General features: G+C 48.7%; 1 protein-coding gene and 1 pseudogene across 1 annotated transcript in view; one reads left to right on the plus strand and one right to left on the minus strand.

Annotated features, from left to right (window-relative positions):
* The window catches only part of Rassf5 (Ras association domain family member 5), a 67,141-nt gene that overhangs the window by 28,785 nt on the left and 14,149 nt on the right, over positions 1–24,207 (minus strand). The window contains exon 2 of the mRNA XM_021160848.2: positions 6,412–6,533. Within this exon, the coding sequence (XP_021016507.1) occupies positions 6,412–6,533 (122 nt within the window). The remainder of the gene's footprint in view (positions 1–6,411; positions 6,534–24,207) is intronic.
* On the plus strand, positions 10,986–12,273 carry LOC110293066 (bystin pseudogene; annotated as a pseudogene).

Here is a 24,207-nt window from a genome sequence, read left to right on the forward strand (position 1 = left end):
GAAATATCCATCAGCAAAGCACATGATACTCAAATAGTCAAAAGTCACAGTAAAGAGCGGGCCAGGCGGTGGTGGCGCACACATTTAATTCCTGCACAGGAGGCAGAAGCAGGAGGATCTTTGAGCTCAAGGTCAGCCTGGTCTAGTTCCAGATCAGCCAGGGCTACACAGAGAAACCCTGTCTTAAAAACCAGAGAGAGAAGGGAGGGAGATGTAGACACAGCCTGGGAAGGAGACTGTGTCACATACAGATGACCCGAGACAGAGAACAGTTTGAGGTGAGAACCACAAGAGAGATAATAGTGACATTGGTGTATCAAATGAATTTACACTAAAGTAACAAAAGAAAAAGCCTTTCAGTTTAGAATTTTCAACTCATATCCAAAGACGAAACAAGGACCTTTTCAGACATGGGAAGCTGAAGGCATGTATCTGCATACACTCGACACAAGCCAAGAGTGTAACAAGCCATGCCAAAGTTTGTGTCAACACATGACCTTTACAGACTGACAAATCCCGTTTCTCAGAACACATCCCTATGGCTAAACAACACACGGCTGTAGGAAGACACTGTAGTGTTGAGGAGATCGCTCAGTGGGTAAGAACACTCCCCTGCAAGCATGAGGGACTAAGTCTGAATCTCCAACATGAACTTAAACATGACTGTGCATGCCTGGAACTCCAGCATTAAAGGGCAGAGACCGGCAGAAGCCAAGAACTCCCTGGCCAGCCACCCAGCACACATGGCTGGCTTCAGATTCAGTGAGAGACTCTGTCTTTCACTAACTAGGTAGAGAGTGATAGAGAAAGCCACCTAACACCCTCTCTGGACTCTACATGTATACATGGTATGGATTCAGACACAGCTTTTGTCCCCCTCCCCCCAAACACTACATGCATATACTTGCACACATGCAAGCACAAAAAGCAAATAGCCATATGGGGGATGGGGGGCAGAGCTCCACCCCCTCAGAGGAGAAGAGTGGGGGAGGGGGAAGGGATTATGTAAGGGGGGACTGGGAGGCAGGTACAGCAATCAAGATGTAAAGTAAATAGATTAAAAAATTTAAAACATAAAGAAAAAAGAAAAACTAAGCTTACAGGAATTCAAAGAATGCAATGCTGGGAATATTAGCTCAGTGGTAACGCACTTGCCCGATATGTGTGAGGCCCCAAGTTCAATTCCCAGCATCTCAAAAAAAAAGTTCAGTAACTATATAAGAAAGTATTTCAATTCATAGAATGTTACCAAGGATAAAGACAGCTACTTCACATCGATAAAGGGGTCAATTATAAGGACATAATAATCTTAGAACTGTATGTACCCAATGATAGAGTTTCAAAACACAGGAGTATATCCAGGTAAGGTGCCACAGCATGTAATTCTAGGACTTGAATTTCCAGGCTGTATGTGTGTGTACACACACACACACACACACAAATATATATATATAGTAAATCCACCAAGAATCTCTGTGACAAAGAAGAGAGCCATTAAGCTTGGAGAAGGGCAAAGAATATAATCAAAATATACTGCATGAAAAATTAAAAACAAAAAGACTTTTGTCCTTTCAGACTCCTTTCTTCCTCTTCTCTGGCTCCCCCGTGTGGTGGCCCCGTGCTCACAGACTGCAGCCCCTCCTCTTCTGAAGGACCTGGGAAAGCAGGGCCTGGAGTGGAGACAGTGTGCTGTGGGAGGCACTCCTAACCTGTGTGACTCCAGGTTAGGAGTCAGGAGATTTGAACTCCTGCCAACTGAGTCAGTTCTCAGCTGTGGCGGGCTCAGTTAAGGAACGGCAGGGAGGAGGGGTGTGTCTGTTTGGAGGGGTGTGTGATGTTTGGGGGGTGGGAATGTAGGCAGAAAGGAAACAGAGACCTCCTGGGTGGAAGGGCCACCAGCCAGGTCGATCCACTCTGGAGATCTGGAAGTCATTTGTCCATTGGGTGAAATGGTACAGGGTCACCTACACAGTGGCACAATGACTTAGACCTCTATGGTTAGTCGAATGGATGTGTGTGCTTGCAGAGAGACATGGTCTTTATGCACCCACAGATGCTGCTTGCCACACAAACCTAAGGACCTGAGCTGTGGCTTTGACCTTGGATCTACTTCTTGGAGTCTCTATACTTTCCTCTAGAACAGCCGGTCACAGAAGGAAGTAATTTCCCCCTTGCCTTAGGACATCTGACCATATCTAGTTTGGGTTGTCAGATCGATGAGTGGACTTTTACCCACTCCAAAGGTTTGATCCCCAAAACATATGTACAAAGCTGGGCATAGTAGCACATGCTTGTGATCACAGCGCTGCAGATGTGGCTCCTGGAGCTCACTGGCCAGCTAGCTTCGCTTAATCAGTGAGCCCAAGCTCCAGGGAGACTGTCTCAGAAAACAATGCCCAGAGTTGATCTCTGGCTTCCACATATGCACATATGTACCTGCACACACATGTGCACACACATATGTACCCACAAACGCACATGCACGTATACTGCACATACATATGTACCTGCACACGCATGTGCACATATATACTGCACCCACATGTGCACACATACAGCACACACATATGTACACACACACATGTGCACATATACAGCATACACACACACACACACAAACAAGTCAATAGAAATAAATTTTTAAAAAACGCTCGTATGCACAGAGAACTGAAATAAACAAGTCATGTGCAGCAAGGCCAGGCAGGGCTAGAAGGCCCCAAGCAGGATTATGCCAAGAGAGTGCCTGTGGCTCGGGAACTGCTGCTGGAGGAGATGGTCTCTGCAGAAGGATGCTCAGGAGTCTACTGGGTAGAAGAAATGGGAAATAGGGTTTGAGTAACAGGGTGGTGGTGGTGGGAGGGGGGATTCAATTTGTCTCTTACAATCTGTGTATTCCATTCCCAAGAAAAGTGTGTCAACAGCCAGAGGGCCAGAGCTGTCTGGATCGGGAGAGCACGCTCGGATGAGAATCAAAGTGCAGCCAAGTGCAGCATCTTCTCTTGAGTCGCTGTCACATAGGGGCTGGGCTGCTTCACTGTGGGTGCACTGGGGTGCACTGGGGTGACATAGTAAGAACACTTTTAAGGCCTGCAGGAGATGATGTGTCTGATCACACTAAGGGTGCCTGAGGGAAGGGCATGGAGCTTTGAGGATCCCAGAGGAAAGGCCTGCAGGAGATGTGTCTGATCACACTAAGGGTGCCTGAGGGAAGGGCATGGAGCTTTGAGGATCCCAGAGGAAAGGCCTGCAGGAGATGTGTCTGATCACACTAAGGGTGCCTGAGGGAAGGGCATGGAGCTTTGAGGATCCCAGAGGAAAGGCTTGTAAAACCGTTCATCTTTTGCCTTGCAAAAGCAGGCAACTCGCATGCTTTCCCAAGGAGGTGCAGGGACCACAAGGCCTCAGGAGTTTGCAGCCTAGAGATGAGGCTCTAAGCCATCCTGCCCTCCCACATCTGCCTTCCCTTCTTCCTTCCTCTGCTGAGATAGTCAGAAATCTGCCATTATTGCTTTTAAAAGGTGAAGGCCAAATACTATCTGTAGAATGATCTCAGTCATATTTTGAAAAATGTATGAAAGGCTGGGAGTTGCAGTTCAGTAGTGGATCGTGAATGCCTCTTGTGAGTGCACAAGACTCCGGCTTCAATTCTCAGTAACACACACACCCACACCCACACCCACACCCACACCCACACATGTAAATGCTTATACAGTGGGATACATGAAAATTCATGTAAGACTGCTTCTTTCCAGCTGATGAAAAAAAAATCTATGTTCTTCTTTCCCTTAAGTAGCAAAAAGAAGAAATGCCACCGGATTGAGACCTCACAATAGATCCCCTGGATTAGGCCCTCACCTGCTGAGCTCAGGCCTAGGCCTCTGCCTTGATAAACCTTCAGGAAGATGGCAAGAGGTGAGTTAGTTCAGCCAGGCAGAACAGCAGTCAGACAGGAGAAAGGACCTGCCGTTCTCATGTATCACAGTCCAAGCCAAGGCGGAAATCAGCACGAACAGGTTTCTTAGAAGAAGCAAAGAACCCGGATCAGGGCCTGGCTTTCCCCACAGAGCCTGGCGGGGCACTCTACTGAAGGCCAGGGCCAAGCCTGTCCAAGGCTCATGCGGCAGCACCCAGAAACCTGGGCCCACAGGAGCTGTTGCTGCTGGGGGCTGGCACCGTGTGGGTTTCTTACATCTCTGTAATGCTGCAGAGCTGCTTCTGTGATAGACAGCCATGACTCAGCCAGAGGGCTCTAGGATGCCTTTTCTTCCAAGGAGGCCAGAACTGCTGGAAAGTGCCCCTCCTGGCCATCATTCTAAGAAAGAGACCGTGTGTGTGTGTGTGTGTGTGTGTGTGTGTGTATGCAATAAAACCATGCCCTTTCCTGCCTTCTGTCCACAGCCCTGGGAGTTGGCCCACAGCCTACAGAGGCTTTTCTACCTCAGCACAGCTGACATTTGGGGCCAGTTGCTGCCATCCTGCCTTTCTGTGGCTTATATTGCAACTTAGCAGAACCACTGGCCTCTACATACTAGGTCCCAGCTGACAAACCAAACCATCTCCAGGCAGGGCCAGACGTCTCAGGGGAGGGGGCAAACTGCTTCCTTCTGCAGCCTGTCCTAGACAGAGTATGAGAGACCCCAAGAAGCAGATCCAGGGAGTGGGGAACCAGGATAGGGAAGATTGGGAGCAGAAAGAACAGACTTGACAGTACTCGAAGAGAAAGAGAAACTGGGGAAAGCAGTTGTTTAAATACACTTTAGGGGCTGGGCAGTGGTGGCACATACCATTAATCCCAGCACTCAGGAGGCAGAGGCAGGTGAGTCTCTGAGTTGGAGGCCAGCAAGGCCAGTGTGTTCTATAGATTGAATTCCAGGGCAGCCAACGCTATGCAAAGAAACCCTGCTTCCAAAAACAAGAAGGAAAAAACAGAAACAAAAATCCCCCCAAAAAACCAACCCCCCCCAAAAAAAAACCAAAACCAAAACCAAAACAACAACAACAACAAAAACAACCCTTATAGGGATGCTGCGCTATTTGTCCTCTGTCTTATAAGGGAATGTTCATTAACAGGCTGCTGAGGGGGAGTTCAGTCAAAGCACCAGCCCAGCAAGCTTCAGGTTCCATTGCCAACAGCAGAAAAAAAAAAAAAGCAAAGCAAAGCAAAATAAGACAGAATGCAAGACAGAAATCTGCATTGCTCATCAGTGCATCTCAGGTCTCATGTATAGGCCAGGCTGCTCCCAGAGGCCTGGCTGCAAACTCTGCTAGAGTCGCCATGACCCCACAGGCTGAAGAGGGGGCACCGAAGCTTTCAATGTACATCTTAGGACAGTTCGATAAAATCCCTTGTAAGCACATATCACACTTGTTCCATGGGAGCAGGCACAGAGACAGCAGGGACCTGGGAATGTCCATGGGAGGGCCAGGCATTTGGGCACCACAGAGCACATGCCTGAAAGCTGTGGGGACTTGAGACTGCTTGTGAGTCCTCCATAATGCCTGTGCATTTCCCCCTCACAGTCAGTTTGCTCCTTCCTCACCTTGCTGTAAGTACAAGACAGGAACGAGCCATTTTTCTTAACTGTATCACTAAGTCCCCCATAGAGGACACTTAAAACCTTGCTAAATCAATAAGTGGGTAATGTCCTATTTACACTTAACTTCCCTGACCAGCAAGCCCTCACCCTGAAGGACAAGGCTCATATCAAATGTCACCTCCTTTGGGAAGCCTTCCTTGATCTTTTTTAAATGTTAGCAGAAATATTACACAGTGTACCCCAAACACCTGGTTGATACTTACTGCACACATGTCCTGGTATCTACCAGTCAGCTGTGTTACAATTCCCCAGCCAGCATGGAAGCTCTCTGTGGACCATTCTGAAGTTATCACTTATTTTGCATATCCTCAACAGCACTTGATACATAACAGATACTTGATGAATGTTTAACACAACAATCAATACACTCTGTCCTCTACAGCCCAGTCTCTAAACATTAAAGTTCAGATGCATGGCCATTTGTGTGCTTTGCAAACCTCAGAATCATGAGCCACTGAGGACACCATACTCCCATTGCTTCTGCAGAGAAAGAACACATGCCCAGCCCCTTTAAAGGTTGGTCTGAGAAGTCTGGAAGGATCTATGATCTAAAGGCAAGATGATGTGTGGAGCTTCAGGTCTTCTAGAAAGTTCTCTAGGAGCCACTCTGCTCCCATCTGCACCTATACCTGGATCAGAACCCAGGGCCAAATAGACTTCATGGAGAAATCTACAGGGCAGGCCTGTCACTTCCCAGACCCCTGTGGTAGGGTGTGTCTGAGGCTCCATGTGGCCAGAGAACAGCTTGTATATATGGACTTGTGCCACCTACAGGGGCTGCTCTCCGGCCTGGCCTGTGGGCTCCCCTGCTTACCTGGTTCAAGGTTGGGGTGAGGGTGCTTTCTGGAGAGCGTCTATCCAGGGCAGGGCCCCCCTTCTGTCTGCAGTCCAGCTGGATCAGGCTGCGGCACTCCGGGTGGCAGGTGAATTTACAGTCTAGAGGGAGAGAGATAAAGGGGTCAGGGGTCAGGTAGATGGTCTACCTTCTTTACCCAGAGAAACTGGGATTGTGTTTAGCGCTGATGGGAAGGGCAGTATAGTGAAGAAGGGGGGAGGGGAGCGCAGGGGACGGTGTAAGGGTGATGTCTGACCTCTGCACTGGCACAAATGGTGGCAGCAAATGCTTCACACCCGGGCAGACAGCTTCTGCCTGCACTATCTGGTGTGACTCTGTATTCGTTATTGGGATCTGGGGTCCTCAGTGATTTCTTCATAGTCAGATCATCTGGCTATATATGCGCCCATTCTACCAATACATATTGATAACCAGAGGCCATATATCCCTGGAAGAGCCTCGCTTTGTCAATCTATAAAACATAGGTATTATCCACCCTGTGACGTAAAGATGTTTCTCCAGGCAAAAGAGGGTATGTCTGCAAGCATTAAAATTACCCCAAAGGCAAAGTCATTATCACATGCATTCTCTCTCTGGCCCTGTCTAGACCAGAAATGTTGGGGTGCTTCGTTTAACCCCATTGGAATAGTCCACTGATGATACCCCAAACAGGGGGAAAGGCACACATTTCCAGAGGCGGTGTTCTCATCTATGGAAGTAGAGACTTAATGTCCAGAATTGAAAAGAACCTTTAGACTTTCATCCAGGGACTTCCTCAGAGATGGAAATGGAGGCCCAAAGTGGCACATACCACAAGTGGCAGAGCATACGCTGCTGTTTCCTGTTTCCCAGGACCTTCCTCTAGAGCCTCCTTGGCAAAAGGGAAGGGCGGTCCAAGGGGCCAAGAAGCAGAGAGACTCAGCCAGGGGCAGGAGAAAAGGACAGGAGGGAGGGGCTGGCAGAAGACAGGGTTCCCACAGATGGCTGCTGGGCCAGCTGTGGTCCCTTGTCCTGAAGGTGCCACAGCTCAGTCAGGGCAAAGCTCTCCAAATACTGGCTCTCCTGACTTTGAAGCCAGGGGCCTGAGGTAAACCAGAGTACGTGGGTTTGGGGGCAGGGACCTCAAAGCCTGGACTTGCATGGATGATCTGGAAGAAGGAGGGTCACTCTTGGCTCATGATGGTTCAGGTACCCCGAGAATCCCTTCTATCTACTAAATTTCAAATTTGGCACATTTGGTCTCCTTTTCTGCAAGCTGCCAGGCAGCATACTCTATCTTGGGGCCCTGAGGCAGCTGGTTTTCTTCCCACTCAGCTGAGGAATTCCAGAATATGATCCCTGCTGTCCCCAGCTGCCTCCTTAAATCTCCTCAAATGGGCCCCCAGGCTATAGACCTTATATAAGGACCCTGACAAATAGAGGGACATAGGTTCCAGAACCCTACGCCTCCTCCTTCCTCCATGGTCTAACTTCATGTCCACCTTCTTGGGGTGACGGCTAATAGAAGCTTAGTGCGCATATCCCTCGGGTCCTCAGGGAAAGCAGCCAGCATCCCATTCTTTAGTTCTTCCCTGGAATCCTCCTAGCTTTTTCTCCATTGATGTGATTAAACACTAATATCAAAGTAACTTGAGGAGAAAAGAGTTAATTTTAGTTTATAGTCTATCATGAAGGGAAGTCAGGGTAGGAACCTGGAAGCAGGGCTAAGCAGAAGCCACAGAGGAACACTGCTTCCTGGCTTGCTCTTTATGGTAGTATGAAGGAGAATGGCCCTCAGAGATGCTCACTGCTTGGTTGCCAGTTGGCGAACTGTTTGGAAGGATCCGTTGCTGTGGCCTTGTTGGAGGTGGTGTGTCATTGGGAGTGGTCTTTGAGATTTAAAAAGCCCACAATAGACCCAGTGTCTCCCCCAGCCCCTGCAGCCCCCAGTCCCTGCCTGCAGTCAGGATGTAAAACTCTTAGTGACCACTCCAGCACCATGCCTTCCGGCTTGTAGCCACACCCTCTGCCATGACGATTGATAATGGACTAACCCTCGGAAACGGTAAGCAAGCCCCCAATTAAATGCTTTCCTTTACAAGATTTGGTCATGGTGTCTCTTCATAGCAACAGAACGTTAACTAAGACTCTCTCCATAGCTTACACAACTTGGAACCACCTGCCCTGAGGTGGCACTACACATAATGGGCTAGGCTCCCCAACATCAATCATCAATCAAGAAGATATGCTCACTGACTTGCCCACAAGCCAATCTGATGGAGGCATTTTTTTCTCAACTGAAGTTTCCTCTTCCCAGATGACCTTGGCTTGTGTCAAGCTGGAGGGTAGGGGTCGGGCAACAACCAACAGAAATCGTAACAGGTAAGGTCAGTCCTCTGAGGCCACATCATGCCCCTTCAGGGTCCCAAAGGTGTCTTGGAGCTCCAATGGCTGACACACAGCTCAGTGGAGATAGCTCACCCTCAGTGGGTAAAAGGCACAGAGGGCTTTGTGCCTAGTTCAACTGTAGCCCCCAGAAATGCCAGTTTCTGATAATATAACACTGGGGGCAAGCCCATAAAGGGTGGGGCCATTTGGGGCTCAGCTCTGGGGACACACCTGCGTGGCTTCTGGTCATGCTCTGAGTGTTGAAGAATGCTCCAGAGTCAAAAATAAAAAAAAAAAAAAGTGGGGACATGAAAAAGAGGGTGGCTAGAAACTCTGACGCTCCATGGTGAGAGCCACTGTGTCCCCAGAGGGGATGCCTCCAGAGAGCACAGGGTTTACTCCCTTCCCCTCGCAGTGTCTGCCATGGTTGGCATGTTCTGTGCACCTGGGCTGCTTTCTTTCACTGCTGTTCTTTGACACACACATGCCCCAACACCTCAGGAAGACCTTTTTTTATAGTTCTGAAACTGAACTGGTCAAGCTAGGAATGGAAGACTCCCAAGAGCAGGTTTGGAACTTCAGAAAGTATATATACCACCACGCCCTTTAGAAAACTGTGTGGCGGCACATACTTTTAATCCTAGCACTCAGAGGGCAGAGTTTAAGGCCAGCCTGGTCTGCATAGTAGGTTCCCTGTCTCAACAAAACAAAATAACAATGCAATTAAAAACAAGGAATGTACATGCACACCAGTAACTTTAATAATTAGTAACTCTAATTAGACCATGTAGTCATGGCGGCAGCAAAACTCCTGGAACACATCTTCATACTTCCCAGCCCCTGGAAATGCCAAACTCAGGGCTTCTAGGCCAGCATTGGTAACATCTGAGCCCCAGACCATCCTACACATAGAAACTGTCCTACAGGGCAGGAGTGAGTCAATGTTCTAAAGCTTTGGCCATGTCCCAGGGGACCCCTAGAACTACCCCACCCCCAGCCATCCTTCTCTCAAGGCAACTCATCCCTGCGACCCAGCCTCTGTCTCTGGTGTCCTACTATGTGTTATAACCTTTATCTGGTGTTCAGTTTGGGCACAGGAAGACAGATCCTGGGTGAAACTGGGCCAGGTAGATGCCACCATCATCCACGTAGAAGGCCTGGACTGCTGTATACTCTGTGCTAGCCTAAGACGCAAGTACAAGTAAGAGAAGACTGTTGCTTTAAAAACAGAAATCCCAGTTGTTTGATTTTAGCAATGAATATTCAGGAGCCAGATGCTCTGGTGAAAACCCTGCTGGCTCAGAGAGGCGGAGAATGTTCCCAGCTGACCTTCCTCTTTGTCATAGTCAGGGTTTCTATTCCTGCACAAACATCATGACCAAGAAGCAAATTGGGGAGGAAAGGGTTTATTCAGCTGACATTTCCACATTGCTGTTCATCACTAAAGGAAATCAGGACTGGAACTCAAGCAGGTCAGGAAGCAGGAGCTGATGCAGAGGCCATGGAGGGATGTTCTTTACTGGCTTGCTTCCTCTGGCTTGCTCAGCCTGCTCTCTTATAGAACCCAAGACTACCAGCCCAGAGATGGTCCCACCCACAAGGGGACCTCCCCCCTTGATCACTAATTGAGAAAATGCCTTACAGTTGTATCTCATGGAGGCATTTCCTCAACTGAAGCTCCTTTCTCTGTGATAACTCCAGCTGTGTCAAGTTGACACAAAACTAGCCAGTACACTACTACTCTACCCATGTTCCAGAGGGAAAAAGCTCTCTTTCCTTCTCCACACTGTCTTAAGTCCCCTTCAACTCAAAGACCCTCCTTTCTGATTACTTACATTCAGTCCCCTGACAGCTGACAGCTTGCTCTGCCTCTGGATCTAGGATTGACTTTATTTAGCTCCTGTATTAAGGATATGTGCTACAGTTGAGGCAGGCCACAACAAGTTTTTTTTTTTTTTTTTCAGTGCACAATCTTGGTGTTCAAAGTGCAGTCAAATATCCTCCAACACAGGACTCTCACTGAGGGAGTGGTGGCAAAGGCCTTTAATCCCAAGCACTCAGAGGCAGAGACAGGTGGATCTCTGTTCGAGGCTAGCCTGGTCTACAGAGGAAGTTCCAGGATACCCAGGACTGCACAGAGAAACACTGTCTTGAAAACAAACAGAGCACAATCTCTGCCTTTAGCTGGCTTCACACATATAGACCTTGTGGGCAAGTTTTTCGATGCCTAAATTCAAGGTGACTTGTGGGGCTAGAAATCAGGAGAGGCATGCACCTCTATCCAAGCAGATTCTGGCTGGGAACTCGAGAAAAACAGCGGGGACTTGGGGTCAAAGAGGAGGAAAAGTATTTGGGATTCCTGTTGTGCAAAAGGATTTTGCAGCAAGCAGGAGGAGCTCAAGACTGAACATGGGACTGGAGATAGACCAGCAAAACTGCAAGAGCGCACCACGCGGATGGGGCTGGAGTGCTACAGGATGGATTGGATGAGGAGGGTAAGGAATGGCCTACCCTGGAGAAGGCAGCCAAAATGACCAGGGTGGACCACCAGGCAGAAGTGGTTATGGAACCCGAAGATGAACGTGCCATTGAAATGTTCATGAACAAGAGCCCTCCCGTCAGGCATACCCTGGCTGACATCATCATGGAGAAGCTGAGAAGGAGACAGAGGTGGAGACTGTCATGTCAGAGGTACCAGGTTTCCCTAGGCCTCAGCTGGATTCCCGGGTCCTGGAAGTGTACAGAGGAGTCCGGGAGCTGTTATGTAAGTACCGCAGTGGGAAACTGCCCAAGGCTTTTAAGATCATCCCTGAACTGTCCACCTGGGAGCCGATCCTCTATGTCACTGAGCCTGAGGCCTGGACTGCAGCTGCCACCAGGAGTTTTGCCTCTAACCTGAAGGACGGCATGGCTCAGTGCTTCTACAACCTCATTCTGCTTCCCGGAGTGCGAGGTGACATTGCTGAATACAAACGACTCAACTTTCACCTCTACATGGCACTCAAGAAGGCTCTGTTCAAGCCTGGAACCTGGTTCAAAGGGATCCTAATTTGGCTGTGAGAGTCTGGCACCTGCACCCTCTGTGAAGCCATCATCGTGGTCAGCAGCATCACCAAGTGCTCCATCCCCGTGCTGCACTTCAGTGTGGCCATGCTGAAGATTGCTGAGATGGGATATATCGGTGCAAACAGCATCTTCCTGCGCCTGCCGCTAGATAAGGCCTACTGGGTGCTCGACGCTCTGGTCTTTCATTTTCTGGCCTTCCGGACAGAGAAGCACCAGCTGCCTGTGCTCTGGCACCAGTGCCTACTGACTCTAGCACAGCTTGACAAGGCAGACCTGGCCACAGAGCAGGAGGCCCTCCTAGAACAGCTCCAAATGCAGCCCTACCCACAGCTGTCCCCTGAAATCAGGCATGAGTTTCAGAGTGCAGCACCCAGAGGCATGGAAGATGATGTTGTCACCATGGAATGAGAACAGTCACCTGCGTTGGTCCAGGGGATGTGGGAGCTGGTATAGTTAAAGACTGAGGTCAAGACACTGAAGGGTTACTATGGCTTCCGTGGCTCCAGTCCTGGGCATGGAGGACTGCACCTGGTTGTCTTTCTCTGCCATTTTAGGCTTTGGTTCCTGGTCACTTCTGGAAGCTAAATGGTCACCCAGTTCAGCATCCCCACAAACCATCTGGTATTTGGTGTAAGGGCTACTCTCTCCAGATACTGTGTAAGATCACTGAGGTGCAGAGAAAACAAAGGCGGCTATTTACTGGAAAAACAAACAAACAAACAAACAAACAAAGACAGGACTCTTAGGAACCAGGGAACAGTTAAGACACGCAGAAAAATACAGCTAACTTAAAACAATAGCTGAACGTCAGGCTGTTTCAGGCACAGCTGGAACTAAGGCTTAGGATGAAGGAGCCTTCAGGGCATGGAAAGAAAGGGGTGACTGCAGCCAGCTCTGGTACCCTGATTAGAGGGAACAGAGGGGACCCAGGCCTGCCATCACTGAATAGCTAGGACAAACATGGTGTCACCAAGAGGCAGCACAAGTTTAGGGAGCAGGCTCTGGCCATTTAATGAATGTATATTGGCTGTACAAAGCAATGGGTTTTATTGTAGCACTCTCATGCTTGCACACCATGTTCTGTCTTCTTGCTCCCTCTGGAGTATCCTACTTTCTTCCCCCCACTACCCCACTCCACCTCCCTTTCTACGTGATCTAGACTCTACCCATGAGAGACAGTTGTCTGCATCTGAAGTATCTATCACTCAGCATGATTTTCAGTTCTATCCATTTTCTCATAAATGGTATTGTTTTGTTCATCCTTAAAGCTGAATTAAACCCCCTTGTGTGCAGACCCCCTTCCCCCCTATCGCTGATGAGCACCTACCAACCTACAGGTTTTCTCTTATCTCCACATGCTCACCATTGCCTACGGCAGGAACTTGGCTCCTCAAGTTGTTTACAGGGTCTCACTCCCTATGAATGGGCATCTTTCTTGCCTTTTCCAAGGTTCTGAGGACTCACAGACAGTAACAGATTTGGTGGCTTGTTGCTATACACCTCCAAAGTCTTCCAGCATCATCTCAGGACCTTCTCCTCATGGGTCTGTCTTCTTCAAAAGAATCCTGGTCAGACTGAACCAGTGGCCCACCCTACTCCAGGGGGACCTCATCTTGATGTATTATATCCACAATGGCCCTGTTTCCACATGGGGCCTCATACCAGGTCCTGAGAGTTAGGTCTTTTGACAGAAAGTATAGATCAACCCTGAGAGATCCCAGGCCATCCCAGGAAAACACAATACTTAAGCCCAAACAGATGGAGGTTCCCATGGACACCAGCTTCAGAGATCAGCAGCGGGCTGGAAGGCCAGGGGCTATGGATGGGTGGACTGAAACTGGGGCCACCTACTGACCCCAAGAACAGCCAGTGGCCTGGCTCTTGGCTTTGACCCACAGGTTACCATCTCAAACAACAGAATTAGGCTCAGACACCATGAGAAACTGTGTGTAGCAACAACATTGCATCTACTCATTGAACTTAGAGGAGGGAAAGCCAGCAGCAGGAACCATATGTTCGGAAACAGTTTTCTCCAAATGCAGATGCTGCCAATGTCCTCTTAATCCCCAGAGCTGCCAAAGTCTGTGCTCCACCCCGGTTCACAAATGCACAATAAGCAAAGTGTTTGCACACACAAAGCTCACACACAGACTCTGCTGTATAATGGCAAAACCCAAGTGGCTCATTTTTCTGAACCAGATGTGTTGCATTGAAAAGAATCCCTTCCACAAAGGAGCGGGACACGAGATACGGAGGTAATATAGTGATTCCTCTTTAGCTCTCAGCTCCTCCTGCCCAGGCCCCCAAGGACATAGGACCCAGTTACACAGCGCCCATTGGCTCCTCGAGGTCACTCCAGTCAACAACGATCCTCCTTCTCTTTCCTGTGTGGACCATCAAGGGGAAGCAGACAGCCTCTGACTTCTGAAGCCACTACCAACCTTTGGGTAACCTAGGCCTTCTAAGAAATCAACCACGCTGTCCCCTACGTCCTACCCTATGCTTCAGGGCCAGCCCTACCTGGACTATACTGTGGTGTAATGGAGCCAGATGCTACTTTGTGGCCTCTAGACTTTCATCAACCGGCTTTGTGACAGAGTCTGAGCTGCTGAACGTCTCTGAGAGTTAATCTCAACTATAGACTGAGAATCACAGTAGTTCATGGGGCCATCTTGAGGATTAAATGGAGCTCTCCTGTCCAGAGTTAGTCCGGAACCTGGGAGCCCAAGCTAATATTCCCTCCCCTATTCCTCTTTCCTCTCCCCTGCTGTGTGAACTTCTTTCTTATCCTCCCAAGCTGTGGACAGGCAATACAGCCTTACCAACACTCCACCAGACACAGGGGAAGCTTTTAGTTTCAAAATGATGTATCGGGTACTACTGGGTACTTTTAGTTTCAAAATAATGTATTGGGTACTACTGGGTAATCTAAAGGGACAGTGGGCCCCGGGAAATCTGATTTACACAAGATCTTAAGTGGTGCAAGGGTTGCCCCTGTTCTCAGAACAAGCCAGGGTGGCTGTCCTGGCTGTTCAGACAATCCTTTTCTCACTTAGCTGGGTTTCCTCATGCCAGAGCCCCCAGGCTGAACCAGCTGTGACCTTCTAAGACCATGCAGGGAGACCATACGCTACTCTGTGCCACCTAGCCAGGCAGGCTCCATCACTGCAGCCTGCCCCTGACTTGCCCTCTAGCTCTCTTTACTTGTCCCACCATGCCCCTCCAGCTCTGTAGCAGATGGGAATATGCTCTTTGTGGCTACAGCAGCCCCCTGTAGGTCTCCAGGGCTGCACTTGCAAATCTCCAGCCTGGCATTGGTAAAGCTGACTCACCAAGATGCCTCAAAAGAGTCTTAGATAAATTGGTAGTGCCAGCAGAGGAAGGAAGCACCTTGCTTTTAGCTGAAAGGGAGAGCTCAGAGTGCCATGAGGCTAAGATCCCAGGCTACTGTGCCAACTCCTACATGCCTCAGGATCCTCATTTTAATTGGAGGTGGTGGTAGTCCCTACCTCACAGTGTGACTGAATTCAGTGAGACCACACGGGACTGTTGCACCATGGTATACACTGAAGCTTGATAAATGCTAGCTATTCTTACTAGCAGTCTAAAATCTGAGTCCAGAGTGGCCGTCTGCCTCAGCATCAAGCATCCGAAAGCCTGTCTGTACACATCCCTTCAGTGTTGCCAACCTCCAGATCTCTACCGAGGCCTGAAGCAACAGGTCCTGACGCCTCCTCAGGGCCCCTAATGTTCCCCTAGCCCCAGTCTACTCAGAAGACGACATCAGGTGTCCCCTAAAGCCAATGAGGTAACCTTCCTGAAGAGGGACCTCTGCTGCCCTGGGCTTTCCCTTCTTTTCAAATTGCTCCCCGGCTCCCCCCAACACTCAATTTTCTAAAATCCTGCTCTAATTTTAGACAAGAAAGCTATTGCTCATAGTCATGATCACAGGCGAGTTTCCTCTGAACTGAAACATTCCTTCTAGGAGGGAAGAGGTTGGGGTGCCCATGAGACTCAGGGACGCTTGTCTGGGAAAGCTGAAACTTGCTGGGTTTAGCAGGACCCCTCCCCAGGGTTGCAGATACAGAAAGCTGGCCAGGGAAGGAGACGGATGCCCTCTGTGGCAGAGAAGAGATTCCCGGACCTACCGGCTGCTTGTAAGCTGAGCACAGAGCTTAAGGACGCAGCTTACGTAACTTGTCACCTGCGTCAGGGAGGCTTGTCACCTGTCAGGTAGGCTACTCAGAAAAGCAGCTGCCTTTGAGTGCCTTTGAGTCATCCTGCTGCTGCTAAGGTAACCCCTCACCCATATTCTTACTAGTGACCCCAATAAAAACTCACTGGCTCATCAAATTTGTCTTTGGCGGGTTCCTTTCTAGGGTAAGTGGACTGTCACATCTCCTTAGGAAAGGTCTCATAAACAGGTGTGGAGACGTGAGGAAACATTCTATTGGTATGTGAGGCACCGGCTCCTGCAGAGATTTCTCCTAAGGGTGTGTCTACTACCTAAATAGATCTTACTAAGATGTTCGGCCCACAGCTCTTTATCACGACAAATCGTCAGAAACATCCATCTGCAGCTGACTCACAACTGTCATGACCTATTTCTCCATGAACTGGAACGTGGCTATCATATGTGATGCAGCTCAACTCTGGTCAACATGAAAGAGGAAATGGTTGTGTCTCATGAGCGTAATTGTATAAAATACATACATACTTCTATAATGCCATTCACAGAGAAGTGTCTGCAAGGAAGGCCTAAGGGGTGGGATTTCAGGCATGTATCCTCTCTCTATAGTTGTCTAAGTTGTTTGTGGTTTTGCAGTGGATATATGATGGGAAATATACCATGTGTGCTGGCTAGTTTTGGTCAACTTGACACAAGCTAGGGTCATCAGGGAGGAGGGAGCCTCAATTGAGAAAAATGCCTCTGTAAGATCAGACTGTAGGTAAGCCTGCAGGGCATTTTTCTTGATTAGAGATAGATAGGGGAGGGCCCAACTCATGGGTGGTACCATCCCTGGGCTTGTGGTCCTGGGTTCAATAAGAAAGGAGGCTGAGCAAGCCATGGGGAGCAAGCCAGTAAGCAGCATCCCTCCATGTCCTCTGCATCAGATCCTGCCTCCAGGTTCCTTTTCAGTTTGAGTTCCTGTCCTGATTTCCTTCAGTGATGGACTACAATGTGGAAGTGTAAGTCAAATAAACCCTCTACCCCCCAGCTTGCTTTTGCTCCTGGTGTTTCATCACAGCAGTAGTTGTTGGGAGCACAAAGGTCCTTGAACCCACAGATAGCACTAGGGAAACAGGGATGTTGAACACACGGGTTCTCTTTTCAAGGGAAAAGATGTATTAGCTGGTTTTTCTACCCAGAAGGTTGTGAATGGAGATGGCTAATAGCCTGGTGATTCGCACTGTCTGTAGGGCCAGACAACCCCAAGCTCAGGCAACCAGGACTGGGGCTATCTAATAGTCTAGATGACCTCTATGCTATCTGTATGACCAAGACCACAGCAGATCCTCCCCTAGGCCTTTAAGATAATACATGCAGCTTGTCCATAGAATCTATCTTCATGGAAGAAGGGCTGTGTCCTTTGAGACGAGTTTCCATGCAATTTTGCCTTCTTGTGTATATGGGGTTGCATTGTTTTTCAAACTGTGCTGTACTTAAATATGCCTAAAGTAAACTTCCCAGGGTCAGACTCTGGAAGTCGGAAATAGCAGCTACTAAGTCATGTTGAACTGCGTGAGAAGATTTCCTTCTTGTCTCGTGCAGAGCATTATTCTGCTGGCTGTAGTGTTTGCAAAGACCCCAACAAGGAGCAACCTGGACTAGAACACTGTGAAAAAGAGAAAAGTCCGTGATGATGACTGGGTACCAACCACTGTTTGCTGCTAGAGAGTGCTCCTGTAGGACCTTACATAGTCCACGCTGGGACATAATGTATCTTTCTACTTGTATTTTTTGTTTTGTTTTGTTTTGTTTTGTTTTGAGACAGGGTTTCTCTGTATAGCCCTGGCTGTCCTGAAACTCACTTTGTAGACCAGGCTGGCCTCGAACTCAGAAATCTGCCTGCCTCTGCCTCCCTAGTGCTGGGATTAAAGGCGTGCACCACCACGCCCGGCTACTTGTATTTTTTAAAGTAGGGTATCTTGGAGAAGCTGTAGGTTTGTGGTTAAGTTAACAGGGAAACACGTTTTCTTTATAACCCTCCCCTGCATGTGCATGGCCTCCTTGTTATAAACAGCCCACCGCGAGGTGCATTTGTTACAGCTCATGAACCCACACTCACAACTGCCCAGAGGCCACAGTTTGCATCGGGTTTACACAGTGCTGTGCACTCTGTGAATCTGGATGTGTGCTCATGGGTTATGGCAAAATGTTTTTTCTGCCCTAAAATTCTGTGTTCTCTTTGCCCACCCCCTACCTTTTATTTCATGTATGTGAGTACACTGTAGCTGTCTTCAGACACCAGAAGAGGGCATCAGATCCCATTACAGATGGTTGTGAGCCACTTTGTGGTTGCTGGGAATTGAACTCAGGACCTCAGGAAGAAGAGTCAGTGTTCTTAACCTCTGAGCCATCTCTGTAATACCCCCCCCTAATTTTTAACAGTCTTGTCTTTATCAGACTATCGAAAATGGCATAATATGGGCTGGAGAGATGGCTCAGCGGTTAAGAGCACCGATTGCTCTTCTAGAGGTCCTGAGTTCAACTCCCAGCAACCACATGGTGGCTCACAACCATCTGTAATGGGATCTGATGCCCTCTGGTGTGTCTGAAGAGAGCAATGGTGTGCTCATGTACATTAAATAAATAAATAAACAAATCTTTAAAGAAAGAAACAACAACAACAAAAACCTGGCATAATACACTATGTAACCCTCTCAGATTGGCTTTCTCACCGAGTGAGATGCATTTAAGTCTCCTCTGTTTTATGGCTGTGATCGCTTCATCTCTTTTAACTGTCTGACAAATGTTCCACTGTCTGGATGTACCACGCTCATTGTTCACCTGCTTGGAGAATGTCTTGGTTGCTTCCAAGCTTTAATAATTCTAAGTAAAGCTGTGAGAAGCATCCATGTGTAGGTTTCTGTGCAGACCTTAGTTTCCGACTCCTTTAATCAACCTCCACTTGAGAGCTGGAGCGACAGCGAATGGAAGAGGCAAGGTTATGAGCTGGCAGCCTCACCGCCAGCAGGCAGCAGCTGGAGCATGGCGATCCGTCATGTGTGACTGCTGTGCAGCAGTCCTGTTTGGTCATGCAATAACGTACACTTCAGCAGCACCCCCCACTAAATCCCGGTGCCCCTCCTCCTGGAGGCCAAGGTGGAGTCCCTCCTGAACGGGGTTAGGGAGGCTGGGGTTAAAGGGCTGGAGTTACAAGTGCTTTTTCTTCTGCTCCAGCAGGAAGTAGCCCACTGCACCCTCCTCCTGGTGACGTCAGGATGGACAGGGCACTCCCAGCACCAGCTGACGTATAGGATGGTACCAGTACCTCTACTCATCAGCTGGGGATCAGCTGGAGGTCCTTACGATACTCAGCCTGGTGCTGGAGAGGGGATATAATTCAAGTTATCCTTGGAGTCACATGGGTCAGTTTTGAATTTGAAGCCTGCCCCTACTTGGGTATGAGATGTCTGAACAGTTTCTCCTAGTTAAATTTAGAACTCATTCAGCCTCAATTTGTCTAAAATATTGGAATAATAGCTTTCTTGTTGGGAAATTTTTCTGAAAAGTTAGAGAATGTTTAGATAAAGCACTCAGGGGCACCAGTTACTTTATAGTTGCTCAATAAACAGCAGCAGGAGTTTTCAGCTCTGTGGGAGGTCAGACACCTGATTTTTGTTGATTCAGCATGTAACAGCACCAGCCAGCAGCTTTTATATATCTCAGTAGGCCGTCTGTGCTGGCCCCGAACTCACATACATAATCCTGCTTCAGCCTCCTCACTGTTTGAGATTACAGACATGTGTTAGTTACCATGCCTGCTCTAGCCAAGATTTTCTTGATTTTCAGGCCCTCTTCTGCTGAATTAAGGCAGTCATAACAGTTCAATAACTCCCCTTCATCTGTGGTACACTAACTCTCCCCTTCATCAGGGGCTACACTAACTCTCCCCTTCATCAGGGGCTACACTAACTCTCCCCTTCATCTGTGGTACACTAACTCTCCCCTTCATCTGTGGTACACTAACTCTCCCCTTCATCTGTGGTACACTAACTCTCCCCTTCATCAGGGCTACACTAATTCTCCCCTTCATCAGGGCTACACTAATTCTCCCCTTCATCTGTGGTACACTAACTCTCCCCTTCATCTGTGGTACACTAACTCTCCCCTTCATCTGTGGTACACTAACTCTCCCCTTCATCAGGGCTACACTAATTCTCCAATTCATTGGTGGTACACTAATAGCTACTTCTGCCTGTGGCTGGTCCAAAGGAGTGAGGCAGATGGCTGGAAGACAAGATCTTTTGGGCAAGTAGGTTTCACATGAGTAGGATGGTAGACGTGCTGCAGAGACCAGGTCTGGAGGTGTGCAACCACAGCCCAAATCAACTATACAGTTTTCACACTCCTGGCTAAACTCCTAATGAGTCCAGCAACAGGAGGATGGAAACTTCCTACTCCCAGGGTCAGACAGCCAGTTTGGGACACCTGCGTCTCAGCCTTTCCAGGAAGGAGCTTGAGGGCATAGTCTTCCATGAACTGTACCTCCTTGTTTCAGAAGAAAGGCAGACCACTCCGACAAGCCCACTACATACACCAAACATAGAAGAGACATAAGACAGAGGCAGACAGACAGACACACACACAGAGTAAGGGGGTCAGAATGCATGTCAGGGAACCAACAGTAAAGATTGATACAGTAGTAAAACAGAGACCTAGAACTGAGGTCAAGTTGCTGGCTCTCTCACAGACAGGAAACTGAAGAGCTGTCCTATCTCTGAAAGAGAGAGGCCGTACCTGAGCAAGCCTGAGTCTGACTCTGCTGTTCGGTTGCTATGTAAAACAGAGTGAAGGTGGACTTCATGAAAGCAGGTCTTACAGGTCCAAGCTTCAGAAGACAAAGTCCTGGGGAAGTAGGGTGGTGTTGGGGAGCCTGTGAGAACTGAGGCCTAAGGAAGTGATCCAAAGCTTACTCCAAGACTATGACCATCATTAACTGCCAATGACCCCCTTTTGCTAGGGCAAGACTGGATGAAGTTGACATGTCTACTCTTTCTTAAAGGACCTCTTTGCTCGGGTTGTTGCTCAGCAGATATTAAAACAGACTCTGGACCAGCTGTGGTGGTGTAAACCTATAATCCCAACACTTGGCAGGAGGGTGGAGGCAGCCCCGGGCTATGTGGCAGATCGTCTCAAGAAACAGATTATCAATATTCCTCGGGACACTGGCCTCTCCCTTTGACATCTCAGTAACTAGCTCCTCATGATGGGCTTCTTGTCACTCCCCAGGCACACTGCATATGTCTCCTGTACCTTTGTCCCAGATACAGACAATTGACCTGGCAGAAGCTGGCTTCCAGGCAGGCCTGCAGAGGCACAGTCTTGCCCCATGTGGGTGTGGGCGTGAGTGGGTGTGTGTAGGTGTGCCTCTCAGCCTGCACATTCATCTATCACCAATGCAACTGCGCGATCCCAGACTGATACCACCAACAGAGGGCAGACATAGCATGAGGCCAGGCTGGAGATGAGGGCTGTTGGGATAGGCTAAAAAATGGAGAAAGCTCAGTCCACAACAAGTTCAGACAGGAGATGCAAAAAGCAGGAGGGACTCAGCAGCATCTGCCATGTGTCAGTGACTCGGGGGTAGAAGGAGCACAGGTCACCTTGTGCACATTCCAGTACTATCTACGCTCCTTTGCTATCTGAGAGTATTCTACCCAAAGCATGCCCCCTGTCGTGTTTGTGTGTGTGTGTGTGTGCTTGTGCACTCAATTATAAGTAAATTTAGCAGAATAATTTGCAGGGACTCTGGCTTCTATTGCAGATAGCACTAACTGACACATGAGTGCTAGGACTATCCTTCTCATCCCGGATTTTTTTTTTTTTCTGTATTTTTTGGATGCTTCCAACATTCATACCACTGACACAGATTTAACCACAATGCTCATAAGTTGTCTAAAATTAGCTCCAGCTTTAGCTCAGGGGTAGAGCGCCTGGGCTCATGTCACAGAGTAGAGTAGAGCAGGCAAGTCAGTTCATAATGGAGTCAGTCCTCTTACAGTTGCTAAACTATTCTCAATTTTACGTAATCCCTTGACTATCTGTAGGGAGTGTATTTATATTTTTCCCATGCAATGCTTCCTAAGGGCACAGCATGTAACCTTAAAGAGACATGCCCCTATTTAATGGCTTCTTTATGCTGGGGCACTATGGCCTCATGACATACACGTTGCTGACAGTGGGGTTAGTCGTGGTGATAGAGTGGAGGCAGGTAAGGGGTGTGTAGACGCTGCTGTACGGTAGGAAGCAGTAGGTTCTGGGAGGAAAGAGTCAATCTTCATGGCGGGGTATGTGTGTCAGGGTGAGGAAGGGAGATGGATCTTAGTCTCCACGAGCTTATGAAGGTGGAAAGCGGCCATCAGGACACCGCACCGGAAGGCCCAGGTTGTGCTTAGGGCGTGGTCATGCAGAGGAAAGTGCAATGATACAGGACAATTTTTGGACAAAGCAGTGCCCGTGTGCACCCATCAGGACACATGTCCCTGATTCTGTGTAACAGGAAGAAGTAAGTGTATGAAAAGGCTTCATAGGGAGAGAACAAAAGAAAGAGTTCAATACAGACACACCCTGCTTGGATGGTCACACTGAAAGGAGAGCTCCAGTTACCAGAGAAAATATTTTTGAACTACAGGAGACAAGTTTAAAGATCTGAGCAAGAAACAGCCAGTATGTGGTCTCTAAAGCTATCAGATATTTACATTACAATTAATAGCAGTGTAAAACTGTAAGTATGAAGTAGCAACGAAATAATTTTATGGTTGGGGTCACCAGAACATGAAGAACTGTATTAAAGGGTGGTAGCATTAGCAAGGTTGAGAACCACTGTGCTACATGTTCCCTCAGCCTCCCCTGATGTAGCAAGTATGGCTGTACTCCACATATAAGTAAGACAAAACAGCAGAGGATCCCCAGCTCTGGACCCCCACCAACATCCCTGGGGACCCCAAGAAGACAGAGGGGTTCCCTGGAGAGCTGAAAGAGGACCTGGGCTCAGGAGTGAGGGGCACGGTGCGAGACCTGGCAGCCAGGAAGCATATCTATATCTGTTTTATTTAATGCACAGCCCAGCTGCGCATGGAGTCCTTCGAGGAAGGCAGAGACAGAACTCCACGGCTCCCAGCTCTCTAGCCACCGGTCCTTCTCCCCTCCTCTGGCAACAGCCAAGTTGAAACACTGACAAAGTGAAGCCAGGTTACTTAGTATCTAAAACAGACACCAACTCAGAGAGGGAGCAGAGGGTAGCCTAGCACCCTGGTAACCTGGAGTGGGTCAATGACCCACTGACCTCAGCCAAGCCAGAATCTTGTCTGCTACATGCAGACTGCAGGACACCAAAAGAAACCGGTCCAAATGTGCAGGTTTGAGTATAATAGAGACCTGCTTGTACAGGTATGCCTGGCCCGAGAGCCAGAGAGTTACTCACGGCCAGGTGCAGGCAGGGCCAGTCCTTCATGGGACAAACCAAGCCACTATATCCAACTGGTTTTTCCATGTCTGCTTTTATGTCACTTAGAGACACCCAAAGCGCAGCTTGCCAGAGGGTATGGCACACTTCTTCAGTGAAAAGAAAAGTAAATAGATAACATCTGTGGCCAGCCTCTCTGCGGGAGACAAGGCTCCCTTGCAGCTAGGTCCTTGTAGCCAGGACCACAGAGGGTTCTGTAGAGACTAGGTCAGCTACTCTCTCATCCCTGAGCTCCCCCAGCCCCTCCCCCACACCCACAGTCCAGTCTGTTCACAGGATAGATTTGTTACCTGCTGACACACTTGCTTAGCTCCGGATGGTGCAACATGGTCCCACCTAGCTCTGCCTGTTGATTGTCTGATGTGGTTAATTCACTGACAGGAATTTTTCTAGAAAAGATGCTTTAAGAGTTTTGCGTCCCGCTTCCATTTCTGCCCAGGCAACCTTCAAACACTATGCCTTAGCATACGAGCCAGATGTCCACTCTGGCCTGTGTGCAAAGCAAGAGCAGGCAGCCCTGTTGGAGCTTGTCCACAGTGTCTGCCTGAGAACGTGAATGACAGGAGCGCCTAAGGAGAAGCCTCACTTGGAAAAAGCAAGGCTCAGGGAAGTCATTCTGCTCACCAAAGACCTGGCAGCCAGGAAGCTG

This window comes from Mus caroli, unplaced genomic scaffold (assembly GCF_978045245.1).
Source record: "Mus caroli unplaced genomic scaffold, Mus_caroli_1 scaffold_1, whole genome shotgun sequence".
NCBI lineage: Eukaryota > Metazoa > Chordata > Mammalia > Rodentia > Muridae > Mus > Mus caroli.